Source organism: Triticum dicoccoides, chromosome 4A, assembly GCF_002162155.2.
Source record: "Triticum dicoccoides isolate Atlit2015 ecotype Zavitan chromosome 4A, WEW_v2.0, whole genome shotgun sequence".
In the NCBI taxonomy this organism is placed as follows: Eukaryota; Viridiplantae; Streptophyta; class Magnoliopsida; order Poales; family Poaceae; genus Triticum; species Triticum dicoccoides.
This window is the reverse complement of record NC_041386.1, coordinates 737,332,672-737,350,659: the sequence shown is the minus strand read 5'-3', so window position 1 is coordinate 737,350,659 and position 17,988 is coordinate 737,332,672. Positions and strand designations below refer to the sequence as shown.

General features: G+C 45.9%; 2 protein-coding genes across 2 annotated transcripts; both read right to left on the bottom strand.

Annotated features, from left to right (window-relative positions):
• Window positions 1–4,728: 4,728 nt before the first annotated feature.
• Window positions 4,729–9,297, bottom strand: LOC119288269 (putative disease resistance protein RGA3). Its single transcript, XM_037567899.1, has 2 exons — window positions 9,163–9,297; window positions 4,729–8,965 (listed from the first exon to the last, which is right to left on the bottom strand). The coding sequence occupies exon 2, from the start codon at window positions 8,865–8,867 to the stop codon at window positions 5,352–5,354; it is 3,516 nt and encodes a 1,171-aa protein (XP_037423796.1). The 5' UTR covers window positions 8,868–8,965; window positions 9,163–9,297; the 3' UTR covers window positions 4,729–5,351.
• Window positions 9,298–12,531: 3,234 nt separating this feature from the next.
• LOC119288270 (putative disease resistance protein RGA3) lies at window positions 12,532–17,235 on the bottom strand. The gene is made up of 3 exons (XM_037567900.1): window positions 17,046–17,235; window positions 13,170–16,658; window positions 12,532–13,085 (listed from the first exon to the last, which is right to left on the bottom strand). Exon 2 carries the CDS (start codon window positions 16,035–16,037, stop codon window positions 13,230–13,232), a length of 2,808 nt encoding a protein of 935 aa, XP_037423797.1. The 5' UTR covers window positions 16,038–16,658; window positions 17,046–17,235; the 3' UTR covers window positions 12,532–13,085; window positions 13,170–13,229.
• Window positions 17,236–17,988: the final 753 nt, after the last annotated feature.

The following is a 17,988-nucleotide window of genomic DNA, read 5'->3' as shown; positions in this document are numbered from 1 at the left end:
CAAGGTGTGGCAGCTGGCAGGCATTGATTTTGTACCCAAAAAATTATACCTACGCATTAACACATATATCCTCACTTTCTTGGCTGGCTACTTTAGATTTATCGTGTGTACTGATCTTTTACAACTTTATATTATCTTTTATGCTTGGTTTCTATTGAAATATATCAATATTTCCATAGTATATGATTATTCGTTTCTACTGAGCATTGTTAGTGTACACTGACCCTTTTTCTTTTGCATCATAAAATTTTCTATGCTTAAGACTTCACCCGCCTTATTTTTTCTTCGTCCTTCTACACTGGTGTCACCGACATGAAGAAAGGAGATGATCAACCGACACCCATTCACAGGGATCAGGAGTGAAACAATTAAAGAGGTATTTAATATGTATTCTCTTACTAAATCTAAATTTAACAAACCATTTGAGGAGGCCTTGCATTTTTATGTGTACAACTACTCAAAATCTAAACATGCATGCATCATTTTTCACAGTTACATATTTATTTAGTGGAGACAATGGTTCCCAATGTCGGGGCAGTTCTAATCGCAATCAGCTTGAATAAAAATGTGGATATGCTATAAATCAGCCTAACGGGTACATATTAGTGAATTTTAAGGCATTGGGTGTTCTGGGCGGAGGATGATATTTTGCGAGTTCATCAAGTTAGCACAGTGGCCATTCAAGTCGATAAAACCATAAATACATGGCATGTTGACACAAGGTAGTGAGAAAACCACATCTTTGGTCTCCTGGGCTCAGGTAGTGAGAAAACCACATCTTTGACCTCTTGTCCTCCTTCAACTCATTAGTTATTTAGGCAAAAGCACCACCATTCTGAACGAACTTCAAATAATCACCACAATTCATTTTTCTTTTCCAAAAAATTACCAACTAGGTGCAATACTATTTTTTTTCTTCAGAAAACCTCCCTAAGTTTGTGGTCAGGTTGTTTCTGACTAGTGGGACCTGCATATCAATGTTGTTTGCCTGGACCATTAACATAGACATGGGCCCACCCGCCAACATGCTTCCCTCCTCTCTCTATGCATGTGGTGACTAATTTGTTTTTCACAAACACCTCTCACGCCTCTAAACCTGATGGTGTTAGAGCATCTCCAGCAGTTTGGCCCGCAGGACGCCGAAAAAGCGCCGTCTGGGCCCGAACCGGCATTAATTTTGGCGTGGGGGCGAACATGTTCCTAGTCGCCGCCCCAGGTCACCCTCAAATCGGCACAAACAGGGCACAACTCGGGGATTTCATTCAAATTTGTACAAAAATAAAAAAACAACTACGCCTAGCCCTACTACGCTGCTGCCGCCGCCCGCCTTCTATATGCCGAGGAGCCTGTAGAACCGGGTGTAGTCACCGCCGCCGCCGCCGTTGCCGTCGTCGTCATCGTGGCCACCGCCCTGCGACCCGCCGGTGTCGTCCCTGTTGCACCGCTGACCAGGGTCGCCGATGTGCGGGGGGTTGGACGGCCCGAGCACGTCCTCGTCGTCGCTGTCAAGGACGAAGACGCCGCCCTCGTCGCGTCCACGGCACCGAGCCTATGATCTCCTCATAGGCCCGGCGCTAGCGCTCCACCTGCTCGCGGACGTAGTCCGCCTTCGCCCACTTGAGGGCGGTCTCGTCGGCGGCGGCCATCTCCTCATGCTCCTTCAGGGCAGCAACCCCGGCCCGGTCCTTGGCCGGACGAGGCGGAAGGAATGAGGGGAGGGGCGGCCACCCTCAATGATGACGAAGGCGCCACTGCGGGTGCGGCGCCGAAGCGGCATCTCCTGTGGCTCCGGCTTGACGGTGCGGAGCGCCGGCGGCCTGGAGGAAAGTGAACCGGAGCCCGACGACGAGGAGGTCGCCGTCTCCATTCGTCGCGACGTCTAGGAACTGCCGCGGCGGCGAGAGAAGGGTGGGGGCGCCGGGTACTCGAGGCACGGCGTGTTGCCGGCCTCGATGTGGTTGAGGACGGCTTCGAGGGTGCGGCCGGGCATGCCCCACCATTTGCGCCGCCCGTGGAGTTGAGGTGGCTGCGGGGCACGACGCCGTTTGCGGACGCGCGCAGGTCGGCATGCCAGCGGTCGAAGTACATCATCCACAGCGTGTGGCTGTCGGCGGCATACCTCGGCTTATTCTGCTGCCCCTCCGACAGCGACGAACGAATGCGCCCTATCTCGCCTCGCCGTTCAGCACCGGTGGGCACCGGGACGCCGAAGTGCTCAGCCTCCACGAGCCCGGCACCCGCATGTCCGGGGGCTCCGGGTAGTCGGCCTAGTAGAGGAGGCGCGCCTCTTCCTCGCGCAGATGGCGTCGGCCGAAGCCGTTTGCCGTCGCGGCATCGCCTGGATAATGCTCAGCCATTGCTCGTCGGCGGGGGAAGAGTGGGAGAGAGGGGCTTCAGTGGCGAGAGGGGGCGAGTTGTGGCGAGAGTGGCGACTGTGGCGACTGTGGCATTCACCGGCGGGGAGGTCGGCTTTTATAGCCGAAGTTGGGCGGTGAGAAGGTGCCCGCTGGGTGCTGCGTGGCGGGAGCGGGTGGGACGCGCGTCGCGACGCCTTCACTAGGCCCAGTGGCGGAGCTAGCTCAAGTTTAGAGCCCGGTCAAGATTGACGTGCGGCCATGTTAATAAGATTTTGCCCAAGCAAACTCTTCACTAATCTAATTTTTTCTACTACAGTTCCATTGACATGCAGCATGGGAGCCCAGGCAGCTGCCCCAGCTCGCCGGGTGCTGGCTCCGCCACTGACCGCGCCGCCCGTGAGGCATCAATGGAAGACTGACCGGCGCGACAGCGCGACGGCCTTGGCATTGATTCCCATGGGAACCGTGGCGATGAGGATGACGAAGTGGGCGAGTCGCTGACTCGGTGGATCCATTCCCGTTCATGCCAAAATCTTTTCCCCCGGCGCATCCAGGCGCCCCAACCGCGCCAGATTCGGCCAGGGTCCGCCGGCGCCAAAATCGGCCCGAGCCGGCGAAAATCGGGCATCTCGGGGCGCGGCTGGGCCGAATTTTCGGCGCCGGCGACAAAAAAGGGGGCTGGGGGGCCTGTTGGGGGCGCGGACGGAGATGCTCTTATGGCCCAGGAGTGCCTCATGTTGCAGGCTGCTGGCCCAAGTAGGCTGGCCCCACAACCCCTAGGATGGTTTCCGCTCTGGGCCATCACGCGAGCCATGTGCCCTTTAGAAGGAAGACTCTAGAATACGATTCGTTCAAGACAAGGAAGCCAGAGCGGTGAAGGACTCCCCTTCACCAATGTAGCCGACTAGGATTGTGTAACCCTGGGGGCCCTGGTATGTTGTATGCCAGTCCGAGCAAGTCAATAGACAAGATGCAATATCTCAATATTATTTGTACTTTGTACACCCCAATTGCAATATACACAACGGAGTACTTATGGAGGGTCTGAACCTGGGACAATCTAGTCTCCTGTTATCCCTCCTATCTAATGAACACGCCGAGATACCCAACCGAGGGATATGCCCGAATCAGCTCCAACGGTGGTGGCCCATGTAGGTCCGCTCGGTGAACTCAAAGGTCAATAAGATCTCCAGTCAATGGCGGTGCGATTTAAGTTCCTCAATTGTGCAAAACACCATGAAAATGTGCACACTCGTTGCGCACCCGAGCATTTTTTTATTCCAAAAAAAATCAGAATTTTTTGAATGTTTTACCTTTTTTTGTTCGAATTTACTGTTCATCATATGCAGATGACCAAAAACACAATGGTGTTTTTAGGGTAACGAAAAGTTTAATATTTAATAAAAGCCTCAACTTGTGTGCTACAAATTCTATCACGGGGCTTGGCCAAGCCAAAGATGGCGCCCCTAATGTAAAGAGTGAGAAAACTTTGCTAGACTAGTTTCTCAACAACAACAAAAAAGCTTTGCTAGAATATGGCCGAGCTAGACAATAGTTTTTCTATGGAATGGGAAAACACTACAAGTAATGACCTAGCCCAGCCGGTTCCCACCCTCTCTCTCGGCTGCTGGTTGGTCTATTGGGCCTCGGCTGCCCACAGGCGTCCATCCAATCCACATCTCCTCCTCCCTCGTCTCAGCGGCGTGTGCACCGTGAGCTCTGGCGGGGAGGAAGGCGGTTGCCCCGGCTTCCGGCACCCACGGTTACATTTTGACCATTGCACACCTCACGCTGAGGAGGATTTCACAGATTCCGACCTGTCGAACCATCGGGTTAGCAATCCATGTTATCAACCTATCATCACCCGCCAAATCTGATGGGCAAACGATGTCTTTCGCGGCTTTAGATTAGATAGCAATGTCATTTAACCGATTCCAGTATTTATTTATGCAGGAAAACAGAGCACACCGTGCTCAGTTGATTTGCCTCCGTCAAGTTGATTATGAGGGTGGTTTATGGCTTTATGCTATGCAAGAGAGGGAAGTACAAAGCTGTGGTCAGGATTTATTTCTTACCTCAAACACCGACACATTCATGGTCTCTACGGATCTGCAGTATCTGCTGATGGCATGAGAAATCACGCATACATGCGCGTGCCTCTGCCTCATTCTGTCTCTATGGATCTGCAGCATCAGTTCGAGTTTCAACTTTTACATTCCTAAAATAATCATTGGCACATTAGGATCGGCAATATGCTAGCGAACCACAGCTGGATCTACTGGACTTCTCAGCATACGCTCAGTTAAAAGCATAACACTGAGCTACATGAAGTACTAGACATGAAGCAAGCAACAATATTTACTTCCGCAATATAAAAGAGTTGTCGAATCCATGAGAAGGTAAAGACGTGGGGTGTAATTAAGCACCTCAGCTTCGAACACACCCCCTGCTGCTGGTTGTTCCATTGGACCTCTGCTGCCCACGCTGCGCATCCAACTCCACCTCTCCTCCTTCCTCTCGTCTCCGTCAGAGCATGCAAGTCTCGCCCCCTCTCCTTCATGCCCCAGCGTCAAAGCCACCAATGTTGGGACAAACCCAATGACGACGAACGCCGGGCAGAGGTAGACGAAGAAGACACCATGACTTTTTCCAGCGACGAACGCTGCGGCGGATGAACGCCTGTATCTTGGCTTTATTCAACTCAACTACTCAAACACATACATGAAGGTACACACGCACACACGCAGCACAACCCCGGAAGAACTCTCACGTCGATCGGGCGCGTACCACGATCCCGACGGAGACTACATCTTCCTTAGGCCCCTCCCCCTCGGCTCGGCACATACCGTCACCATGGCGTGGCAACAAACCGGCGCAACGATCAGTACAAAGAGATGGGCTTTTTATACCCTGTGCACACACACCCAGCGACAACTCCACGCAGCACTGACTAGCCTGAACTCCCGGCCACTACTACATCGTGGTGCTTATCCACTAATGACCGAGCCAGGAGATCAAGTGGAAATACTCCCCACCTTTTCTACATCGTCTTCCCAGCTCCGGGCAGCCATCTATGCGCAAGACTTTGAGGGCTGGCAACCGCTCCAGGAGACCATGCGGGAATTCCTCCATTGCTGGACAATGCCAAATCTTCAATTCCCTAAGAGAAGTGACGCCACATATCCCTTCAGGCAGTGCAACAAGTCTGCGGCAGACTAGAACCACCAATACCTCCAGGGACAGCGGAAGGGTCTCCTTCTCAGATGATGAAGTGTTACCCTCCAGGTTTTCACAATTCGCAATACACAGAGACCGGAGACGATCCAAGCACCGGAACTCCTCTGTTGCCCAGCGGACAAGATTGCTGCAACCGCTAATCGTCAAATGCTCCACGAACGGAAAACATTTCCGAAGCATAAGTTGTGATCTGGACAATAGGCAGCTTCTGACCAAGCTGTTGGGGCCTTGCAGATCCAAATACTTAAGTTTTTCAAGAGGTCTTTCACTTTGGCTTTGCTGGGCGCCTAGAGGCAACATGGATATGTCTTCCAGATACCCAAGAGTTAAGATGACTAGAAATGGCCAGGAGCCCAAACGGATGCCCTTAAAAACTAAACCAACTACAATACTGTGAACTCCAACTATTTGTAAGTTGTTGATGATGGGGACCACTGGAATACTTGCAAGCTTCGGGCACTTTTTGATCGTTAGCTCTTCAAGCATCGGGAACATTACCAGGTTATCACTAGGCTCCCCCGCATTATTTTCTGCCCATATCTCCAGTCTTGGTAACTCAATTAACCTCATCTTCTTCAGCTTTGGGAAAACTTGCATAGGGGTAATGCATCCTCCGGCTTCCACATCAACGTTATTACATAATGTGGTCAGATCATCCATCCTCTCTAAGGACAAATTCTCCAGAGAGACCGAGCACCATATGACAGGTATACACTTGCATCTTGGGCACTCGGACATTTCGAGTTCTTCCAAACAGTTAAACATATGAGGCTTTTCCACACTATTTTCGGCCAATATCTCCAGGCTTGGTAACTTACTCAACCTCATCCTTTTCAAACTTGAAAAAATATGCAGAGGGGTAATGCATCCTCCAGCTTCCACATCAAACTTATTACATAATGTTGTCAGGTTATCCATCTTCTGTAAGGCCAAAATCTCTAGAGAGATTGAGAGCCATATTACAGGGATACTCTTGCATTTTGGGCAGTCAGATATTTTGAGTTCTCTCAAGTAGTTAAACATCTCAGGTTTTCTCATCCATTGTGATATTTCTAGGCCACCATACCCACGTCTCTCCAACTTTTTGATATTACTATGAGGTTCTAAACCCTGAAGTACTTCTTCCACATTACATGCCATATCCTTAGACTCGTCATCTATTTCCTGGCCCCAAGAGAACAACAACTCACTTAGATTTTGCTTCTGATTGAGATTGGCTTCTTTTGCATTTTCCCCACTTCTTATCTTGCTCAAATTAAATAGTTCCAACCTATTGCTAAGGTGTTGCAAGCCTTTGAGCTGCTCTATTCCAAGGCCTTCTCCAGTATCCACAACAAATTTTGTTAATATATGAAGGTTCTTTAGTACACCAAAGTTTGGAGACATACTTTTGAGATGAGCACTACTACAGAGAAATAGGTGGATGAGCTTTCTCAATCCTGACATGTCTTCTGGTAACTGCTGCAACATATGACAATGTATGAGGCTCAATGTTTGCAGGTTATGCATCACACATATTGATTCTGGCAACTTAGTGATGTTAGACCAAGAGAGGTGAAGATATCGTAGATGTTTCGCATTTATGGCCTTGCAATTGGAAACTAAAGAAGGGGAGCAATCCAATGCTCTTAGTGATGCCGATGCCTGTAGCAACTCTTTAAAACCCTTGTGTGATTCTGAAGGAGCTATCAAAGTGCGGAGGTTTGTCCTGCCTTTGCATAACCCATTAATTTGTTCCAAATCAGCCTCTGACATTTGCACGTGACAAACATTTTTTAACAATGCTTTCTGCCGAGTCAATTCTTCTATACTTGCACATTCATCTGTGACATCTTTTGCCAAATCATGCATTTTACAGTCAATAGTCACATAACTGTGTGTAGCATAATTGTGTGTGCACTCCTGCTTATCTTGGAGGAAGGACCTCCAAACTAACTCATCGAAAATGAATTCTCCTTTCCGTGTTAAATCCATTGTTCCCTTCTCTTGAATAAAACCATTTGCCATCCATAGCTGGATCAACATGTCCTTGTCCATCTTATAGTCCTTGGGAAAAATTGCAAAGAATGCAAAACATTGCTTCATTTCAGATGATAGGTGTGTATAGCTCAACTTTAGGATGGACATGATCTCATCTTTCCCTCTAACATTACCCCTAATATTACTTTCTTCGATGGCCTTCCATTGTTGTACTTGTTGACATGAACTTAGCAATCCACCCATTGTCTTGAGAGCAAGAGGCAGCCCCCTACATTTGTTGACGATACGTCTGCCAATGCTGACCAACTCTGCTTGCTCCTGCTCTACACCGTTGCTATATGCTTTCTTTGCAAATAATTCCCATGAATCTTGTTCACTCAGACATGCTAGCTTATGGGGTTGAAAGGTTTGCATTATAGTGGCCACTTTCTGGCTTCGAGTTGTAACGACTATTACGCTCCCCGGTCCTCCAACAGAACACAAAAGAGGCTTCAGGACGTCCCCCCACTTCCTCTCATCTTCATTCCAAACATCATCAAGCACGAGCATAAACCTTTTTTGTCCAATCACTTGTTCAAGTCTCTTTTGCAATAGTTCAATGCTGCCAGGCAGGTCGCAACTTCCATTTGTAGCCAATTCAATGATGGATTTGACAATAGCAACTGCATCAAAGTTGTCTGACACGCAATGCCACATCTTCAATTGGAAATGTTGCTGGACCCCTTGGTCATTATACAACATCTTAGCAAGAGTTGTCTTGCCAAGACCTCCCATCCCAAAGATGGGCAACACCTGCACCTTCCGCTGATTTTGCTGGTCCAGCAGCAACTTCACCATCACTTCCTTATCATCATCTCTTCCAAATATTTTGCTAGAGTCGTCCAGTTTTGAGTGTGTCTGCCGCCAAGAATGTTGCCGCTCCTCCCTATGTATAGAATTCTCCAGACCAAACTTGTTCATCTCCTCAACCAATTTATTGATCTTCTCGAGTACGTTCTTGAGTTTCTTGCTCATTTCAAAACGGAAGAGCAGTGGGCTGTGGTGCATCATGTAGCCGAGCACCTTGCGGATAGTGGACTTGCCAATCATAGACTGACGGCGCAGTGCCTCATACTGGAAGTCATCGAGCACGTCGTCGGCCTCGTAGGCGACAGACTTGAGCTCCTTCATCCAGCTCTTGACATAGTCGTTTGTCTCGCTCCTCTCCTCGGCGTTAGCCAGCTTGCACTCGACGGCTAGCAGATAGCGCTCCAGCATTCGGCGGTCATCGTCGAGGCCGCACATGCGGGTCATGGTCTCCACAAGTGCATCTGCGGCCTTGCCGGCCACGCCGCGCACTAGTGGGAGAAGCAGCGACTCTGCAATATTTTGCAGGTTGGGGGAACACGGAACTGCAGCACATGAAAGAAGAGAGGTTAGCACTCCTATTTTCTAGTTCCACAATAGCTTAGCTCTGAAAGAAGAGAGGTATAGCTCTTGTATATCCCTCTTGTACATACTTTTTTGGTACACATACATAAAAATTCCAGTGGGGTTTTTGCTTGCTGTTCAGCTACAAAACCAGGCCAAGGATTGAGCAGAGAATTACCTCAACAACGCCCAGATTTGATCTTGTCCAAATTGGTGAAAGAGCAGGGTACTGCTGCTCGTTCCTTCCCCGCCCCTGTGTGGTTGCTGTTGTGTGGTTGTTGGAGAGAGGATGGAAGCAAATGGAGATAAGATCAGGGAATCCAAGAGCTGATATTGTCTGACTGACTGATACATGTACCTACCAATGGTCCCTCATTTATTTGCAACCATACATCACCATTATTGGATATTTCTATAATTTCCTTAATTCTATATACTTTCTAATACTCGGTTTTACCTATGCGCAACTGTTTCTTAAGATCCTTTTAGCATTACCATTGCGTTAGTGCAGTGAACTATATTTTCTGAGTTAGTACAAATAACTGTGGAAGGAAAAAAAATCAGAAAAAGGCAGTGGAAGGGAATAAAGATGGAAAGGGCGTGGAAATGTTGTATTTAGGTCGACAACACTTCCCTTTCACTCAATAAATACTGAAATACCGATATTCAAGCTAGCTTTGAGCTTATTTTGCAACTTGCATATACAAACAATTACCTGTACAATCATCACTTATTGACTGATATGTGTATCTACCGGTGGCCCCTCACTTTTTCATAGCTATATATCACTATTGTTGAATATATTTCTACAATTTCCTGAATTCTATATACTTCCAAATACTTGGTTGTACCTGTACACAACTGGTTTTAGATCGTTTTAGCATTTGCCATCATGTTAGTGCTGTGAAGTGTATTTTCTCTGTTTAACCTTCTTTAGACCATCCAGTATATATGGTGTCTAACTGTACAGTTACTGCAAATAATTGTGGAAGGAAACATTTTCCTCAGGAAAAAAAGCGTAGAAGGAAGAACAAGATGGAAAGCGCGTGAGGTTTGGTATATTAGTGTAGAAATGTTGTATTGGTCGACAGCACTTCTTTTTCACTCGGTAAGTACTGAAATATCAATATTCAGTCTAGGCCTTGAGTTTATCCTGCAACTTGCATATACAAACAATATTCTGTACCATCATCACAAGTGACTTCAACCAACTAGTGTTCAACAATAACCAACTTGGGTATGAATTATTTTCCAACTTGTATATAGGACAATAACTGAGACATTCATGCATCTGCTATGGAGAATTAGACTATGTATAAGGTAAGCACGTATTTTACCCAGTGCCAATGACACCGGATGAGATAACGTGGCTCCGGCCCTGGGTACATCTGCTGTGAAGACTTGTTCTCACTTGTGTCGCTAACGGTTCTTCAGCAATAGGCAAGACGTTGCTTTCGACCTGTCACTTGTTCCATGGCGTACAAGACGGGAGAGGCGTGCCACACGGACCTTCTAATCCTATTCTTTTTTTCGGTTTGATATATATCAGTAAAATTATTGAATATGCAACAAAAATCCATATAGATACTATGGTGAGTTAGCTTAGTGAACTCAGAGTTGTCAGGTAAACAAGTTGTTGAGTCTGAGAAAAGTTTGATTGTACATGATGCATGGAAAGGATTTTAGCACCAGCTTTCTTGGTACCAACAGTATTAATTTCTGCTGTTATGAGACGACCATCATAACCCCATAGGTTGCAAACATATGGATGAGAACGGTTTTAAAACATAATTTTTTTAGTGAAACAATAGTCTGAAGTTTCTGAACTATTTTTAAAAAAAGAGGTCCCTGAACGAATAAAACGTACAGAATCGGTACATCATGTATTCTTTTTGCTGAGGTGTACATCAATACTTTATTCATATGCGTTGTTGCAGCGCAAGGCTCATTAATCTGGTACCACTGATGCGATGCAGTACTGGAACTGAAGAAACTTTTAAGGTCCGTCAACCAGCGCTGTGAAGGCTTCGGAGAAGCAGTCATCAGAAGAGAAAGATATGGAAGTTGGGGCCCTCAGGCCAGCCAGAGTTATGCTGACCTGATCCATGTGATGAACTTATCACCGCGGAATGTGATGTGCCGAACCATTTATTTTGTGGCTTCAGATTCAGTAGCAGTGTTTATTTATGCAGGAACCGGGCTCAGTTGATTTGCTTCCATCAGTTATGAGGGTTGGTTATGCTATGCAAGAGGAAGGTACAAGGTTGTCGTCATAATTTTTTTTTAACTGAAACACCGAGTCATTCATGGTCTCCATGGATCTGCAGTATCACACAGTTGCATCCGAATTCAGGCCATGGTCTTGATGAAAGCCTGTCCCAATCCAACTTGTGCAATCTCCTCCCAACCAGAATTGTAGTATGTGCTTGAAGTCAGTTAACAGCAAATATTCACTAGTCCTCACACAGTCACACAATAAAAAGTTTAACACTAAGAAATTACAGGAAGTAGTAGAGATTTGAACAAGGAAGAGACTTTGGTGGGGCGTCAGGCTTTGAACCCTCTGCTGGAGTTAATGGGTCCAACGGGCCTCTGCTGCCCACGGCTGAGTGCAATTAAGCATCTATGCTCCTTCCTCTCGTCTCCGTCATCGCAGAGGGCATAGGCAGGGGAAGTGGGTGCCGAAGCTCAAGGACGTGGACGCCATGGCGCTCCCCACCGCCGACGACATCACGCACCTCACCACGCAGGCCCACATCCGGCTGGGCAAGATGCTCGCCGACGCATACATCGCCACACTCTGATGATAATCAGTTAGTGTGCCGGCCTGATTAGTAGTGTACAATGGAATTCTACTACCATTGATTTCACGGAAGAGTTAATTTGGTGATGATTAGTTGTGGACACCAAAGATTTAATTTGGTACCACCTTGTCACTTGCTTCTAGTTTTACAGCGTAGCTCTATATTTGCTACAGTTTAATCCTTCTCTTGCTAGCAAGATGCGTACCATTCTGGAAAATCACGAGGCAAATTGAGAATCTGGTTTGACTAGGTAAGGTTGCAACTAAATGAAGGAAAAGACACAAACTCAGAATATTGCTCCCATTCTTACGCCCTTTATAGGAACTGGAACAATCTCATCCATATTACGATATTACTGTTGTGCGGAAGGAAAAGAAGGCTTGTTGTTACAGTATAACTCTGATTATCTACACAGAAAAAATACAACCGCTGTACGCATAGATTGGAATCAGAAGCAGATCATAAGAAACTCTGTTGAGAAAGGCAAACATATATTATTTGCAACAGTTTTGATAGAAATCATCTAGATGAGATATAATTAGTCTCATTCACCTTTTATAGCCATTGGATGTGATGCTATAAGATGCGTGTGTGCTGACGTGGGTTGTATCTGTTCTTGTTTCCAAAGTGAATGAGACCAAATTATGTCTCATCTAGATGAGTTCCAGATACTCCCTATTTGCAATGCCGTGGCCAAAAAAAAAAGGGGAAGGCTCAACCAAGCCCGCTGTGGCAAAAAAAGGGAAACAAAGAACTGAAAAGTTACAAAATGTTTGCAAGATGCTTGTGACTATATGAGGTTATAACATGCAAATACATTGATAGCATGCAAATTTGAACTAAAACCACGACGAGTAAATCGAAACGGAGGGAGTACTTTCCAGGAATATCCATTAAGCTAAGCTGTGTATAATAACTACTCCAAACTTACATGTTGTGCTAATTTCAGAGGGCTTCGAACCCACCGTCCCTGCTGCTGGCTGCTCCATCGGGCCTCCGCTGTCCCATGGCGCGCATTCTCTGCTCCTTCCTCTCGACTCCATCAATGCAGGTAAATCTCGCTCCCTCTCCTGCATGCCCGCCCACGCCATCGAAGCACCGCCCTGGAGTGCGCTCTGAGGTCGAGGACGGTGATTGCCTCAGGCCACGGCACGCACAGCGCCAACCTTCCTCTTCCCCCTCTACGCCCTGTCGAGGAGTACGGCGGTTGGCCGGGTCGCGGCCGCGCACAAAGGCATGATGGGGGCGGATCGATGATTGCCTCCTTCATGACGTGGAGGCTTTCAGAGATTCCCACCTGCACGTACATGATTCATCGAATGTTATCATAGAATTTAATGTGAGATAATTTATTTAGACAGAAGGAAGATTGATTTTTTACCAGGGCACTCGTGTCATGCGTATACTGATTTATACTTTGCAGCTTGGGTCTTCATGGCGCCTAATCAAAAATTATCTTACGTGGGATAGACGAGACCAAGTTGAAATATTTCCCTCCTTCTCTGCATAGTCTTACCAACTCCGGGCAGCCATGTATCTTTAACAATTCGAGGGCAGGCAACCGCTCCACGAGACCATGCGGGAATTCATCCAGAGCTGGACAATCACAAATCCTCAATTCCCTAAGAGAAGTGAGGCCACACATCCCATCAGGCAGCGCTTTCAGGGCACTACATGAACCCACATAGAGACTTATCAGGTTGGCCAGATTTCCAAGGTTCGAAGGCAGCTTGACCAGATGTTTGCATAACGAAATTTCCAATTCCTCCAGGGACAGCGGAAGTGTCCCATTAGACAATGAAGTGTTCCCCTCCTGGTTGTCACAATCTTCAATACGCAAAACACAGAGGCGATCAAAGCACCCGAGCTCATCTGATGGCCAACGAACAAGATTGTTGCACCTGCGAATCACCAACGTTTCCACAAATCTAAAGCATTTCCAAGGCATAAGGCATGATCTAGACAATACAAACCTTGTGTCCAAGCTGTTAGGACCTTGCAGAGCCAAATACTCTAGTTTTTCAAGAGGTCTTTCACTTTGGATTAGTTGGGCGTCTAGAAGCAACATGGCCATGTCTTCCTTAGACTCCAGAGTTAAAGCCATGAGAAATGGCCAAGAGCCCAAACGGATGCGTATAAAAATGAAACTGACTGCTGTACCGTGAACTCCAACTATACTCATATCCCTGACAACCGGGATCATTGGAATACTTGCAAGCTTGGGACAATTTTCTATCCTTAGCACTTCAAGCATCGGGAACTTTAGCAAGCTATCACAAGGCTCTCCCACACTATTTTCTGCCCATATCTCCAGGCTTGGTAACTCAAACAACCTCATCCTCTTCAACCTTTGGAAAATTTGGAAAGGAGTAACGTGTCCTCCACCTTCCACATCAAGGCTATTACATAATGTGGTCAAGTTATCCATCTTCTCTATGGACAAAATCTCTAGAGAGACAGAGAGCCATACTACAGGTATACTCTTGCATCTTGCGCAGTTTGACATTTTGAGTTCTTTCAAACAGTTAAACATCTCAGGATTTCTCATCCATTGTGATATTTGTAGACCACCATATCCGAGTATCTCCAAATTTTGTATATTACAATGAGGTTCTAAACATTGGAGCACTTCTTCGACATCTTTAGGCTCATCATGAAATTTTTGGTCCCAAGAGAACAACAACTCAGTTAAATTTTGCTTCTGACTGAGGTTGGCTTCTTTTGCATTCTCTGCACTCTTTATCTTGCTCAAATTCAATAGCTCCAGCCTATTGCTAAGGTGTTTCAAGTCTTTGAGCTGCTCTATTCCAAGGCCATATCCAGTATCCACAACAAATGTTGTTAATATGTGAAGGTTGTTCATTACACCAAAGTTTGGAGACATACTTCTGAGACTATCACAATCAAAGAGATAAAGATTGATGAGCTTTCTCAATCCTGTCATGTCTTCTGGTAACTTCCGCAGCTCCTTGCAAGCTACGAGCCTCAACGTTTGCAAGTTATACAACAAACATATTGAATTTGGCAATGTAACGATGTCAGACACGGAGAGGTCAAGATACCGTAAATGTTTTGCATTTATGGCCTTGCAAATGGCAATTGAATAAGGGGGACAATGCAATGCTCTTAGTGATGATGATATTTTTAGCAACTCTTTAAAATCCTTGTGTGACGATCCTGAAGGAGCTAACAAAGTGCGGAGGCATGTTCTTCCTTTGCACAACCCACTAATTTGTTCTAATTCATCAACCTTTGACATTTGCATGTGACAACCATCTTTTAACAATCCCTTCCGCTGATTTAGTTCATCTATACTTGCACATTCATTGGTGACATATTTTGCTAGATCATGCATTAAGTCATGCATTTTACATATTACCATTCTCGGATATTCTAGCACTTTCTTATCTTGGAGGAAGGATCTCCAAACCAACTCATCAAAAATGAATTCTCCTTTCTGTATTAAATCCATTGTTTCCTCTTCTTGTATAAAACCATTTGCCATCCATAGTTCGATCAGAAAATCCTTCTGCATCTCATAATCCTTGCGAAAAATTGCACATAATGCAAAACATTGTTTCATTTTAGATGACAGGTGTTTGTAGCTTAACTTTAATATGGGCATGACCTCATATTTACCTCTGTCATTATCCCCAATGTTACTTGCTTCAATGATCTTCCATTCATGTACATGTTTCTGTGAACTCAACAATCCACCCATTGTCTTGAGTGCAAGAGGCAACCCTCCACATTTATTGAGAATATGCCTTCCAATGGCGACTAACTCTGCTTGCTCCTCCACACCATTGCTAAATGTTTTGTTTGAAAAAAAGTCCCATGAATCATCTGCACTCAGAAATACTAGCTCATGGGGCTTAACCGTGCACATTATAGACGCTACTTGCTTGCTTCGACATGTGACCACTATAACACTTCCTGGTCCACCAACAGAACACAATAGTGGCTTCAATACATCCTCCCACATTCTCTTATCTTCATTCCATACATCATCAAGAATGAGAATAAACCTTTTTTGGCCAATGACTTCCTGAAGTTGCTTTTGCAACAACTCAATGGTGTCAGGCAGATCACATCTTTTATTTACAACCAATTCAATGATGGATTTCAAAAGAGCAACGGTATCAAAGTTGTCTGACACGCAGTGCCACATCTTCAACTGGAAATGTTTCTGGACTTCTTGGTCATTACACACCATCTTAGCAAGAGTCGTCTTACCAAGACCTCCCATCCCAAAGATGGGCAGCACCTGCACCTTCTGCAGATCCTACTGGTCCAGCAGCAGCTTGACCACCACTTCCTTATCATCATCTCTTCCAAATATTTTGGTAGAGTCGTCCAATTTTGAGTGTGTCTGCCGCCAAGGATGTTGCTGCTCCTCTCTATGGATAGAATTCTCTAGGCCAAACTTGTTCATCTCCTCAACCAACTTGCGCGCTGATCTTCTCGAGGACGTTCTTGAGTTTCCTGCTCATTTCAAAACGGAAGAGCAGCGGGCTGTGCCGCGTGATGTAGCCAAGTACCTTGTGGGAAGTGGACCTGCCGATTTTAGACTGGCGGCGTAGTGCCTCGTACTGGAAGTCGTCAAGCACGTCGTCAGCCTTGTAGGCGACAGACTTGAGCTCCTTCATCCAGCTCTTGACATAGCCATTTGTCATGCTCCTCTCCTCGGCGTTGGCCAGCTTGCACTCGACAGCTAGCAGCTGGCGCTCCAATGTTCGGCGATCATCATCGAGGCCACACATGCGGGTCACCGTCCCGACGAGTGCGTCTGCAGCCTTGCTGGCCACGCCACGCACTAGAGGAAGAACCAACGATTCTGCCATGTTCTTGCAGGCCAGAGGAACAAGGACTGTTGCATATATGAAAGAGAAAAAGAAAGGTTAAGCACTGACAGAACACGAACAACCTTAAATTCCTCCTCTTATTTTACTTTATTTATAAGTTCCACACTAGCTTAGCCTGTATAGCTCTTGTTCATCCCTTTCGTACATACTTTTTGATTCATATAAATAAAGATCCCATTGGGCCTTTGCCCTACTAGAGAATTAAAAAAGGAGAACGTGTCTAAAAAAGATCTTGTTGCGAGATCTTATGGGTTTCACCTCTAGCCTACCCCAACTTGTTTGGGACTAAAGGCTTTGTTGTTGTTGTTGTTGTTGTGTCTAAAAAAGAACTAAAAAAAACAGAACAGCCGAAGAAGAGCAAAACAAAATAAAGGATTGAGCAGAGAATTCACCTCAACAACGCCCAAATTTGATCTTGTGCCAATAGGTGAAAGAGCAACAGTACTGCTGCTCGTTCCGTCGCCGCCTCTGTGTTGGTCTGTTGTGTGCTATGGGATTGTGTGGTTGCTGGAGAGAGGATGGAAGGAAACAGAGATAAGATCAAGGAATCCAACAGCCGTATAGAAAAGGGCAGTGGAAGGAAAAAAGATGGAAAGCGTGTGAGGCTTGGTATATTCGCGTGGAAATATTTTATAGGCCGACAACACCTCCTTTTCGCTCAGCAAATATTTAGATGTCGATATTCAAGCTAAGCTTTGTGGTTTTTCCTGCAACTTGCACATACAAACAGTTGTGTGTACCATCATCACAAGTGGCTCCAACCAAATAATGTTGAACCCCTGGGTAGGGTAGAATGCATCATTTTCCAACTTGTACATAGGACAATAAGTGATATCTGCTGTGAAGACTTTTCTCACTTGTGTCACTAACGTTTCTGCAGCAATAGGCAAGACCATGTTTTCGACCTGTCACTTGTTCCATGGCGTACTAGACGGGAGGCGCGCCACACGTTCTGGTAATGATTTTTCTTTTTGCTATATATCAGTACAATTGTAGAAACAAAAAAAAATGTATTACAGTGAATATGCTAACGGAACTCAGAGTTATGAGATAAACAGATTTTTGAATTTGAGAAAACTTAGATTATACACAATGCACGGAAAGGATTTTTGCACCAGCTTTATTCGTACCGACAGGATTAGTTTCTGCTGTTATGATCGTTGAATAATAAATAATTGAGAAGCTAGACATACCTCCATGAGGAAAAACAGATGAGACGACCATCATAATCGCATAGGTTGCAAACATATGCATGATGAGAACTGTTTTAACACATCATTTTTTTAGTGAAACAATGGTCTGAAGTCTCTGAACTATTTTGGAAAAAAATTAAGT

Excerpts from the sequence above, each read along its gene's own strand:
- LOC119288269 (XM_037567899.1), bottom strand. The coding sequence starts at position 8,867 with ATGACCCGCATGTGCGGCCTCGACGATGACCGCCGAATGCTGGAGCGC.
- LOC119288270 (XM_037567900.1), bottom strand. The coding sequence starts at position 16,037 with ATGGGAGGTCTTGGTAAGACGACTCTTGCTAAGATGGTGTGTAATGAC.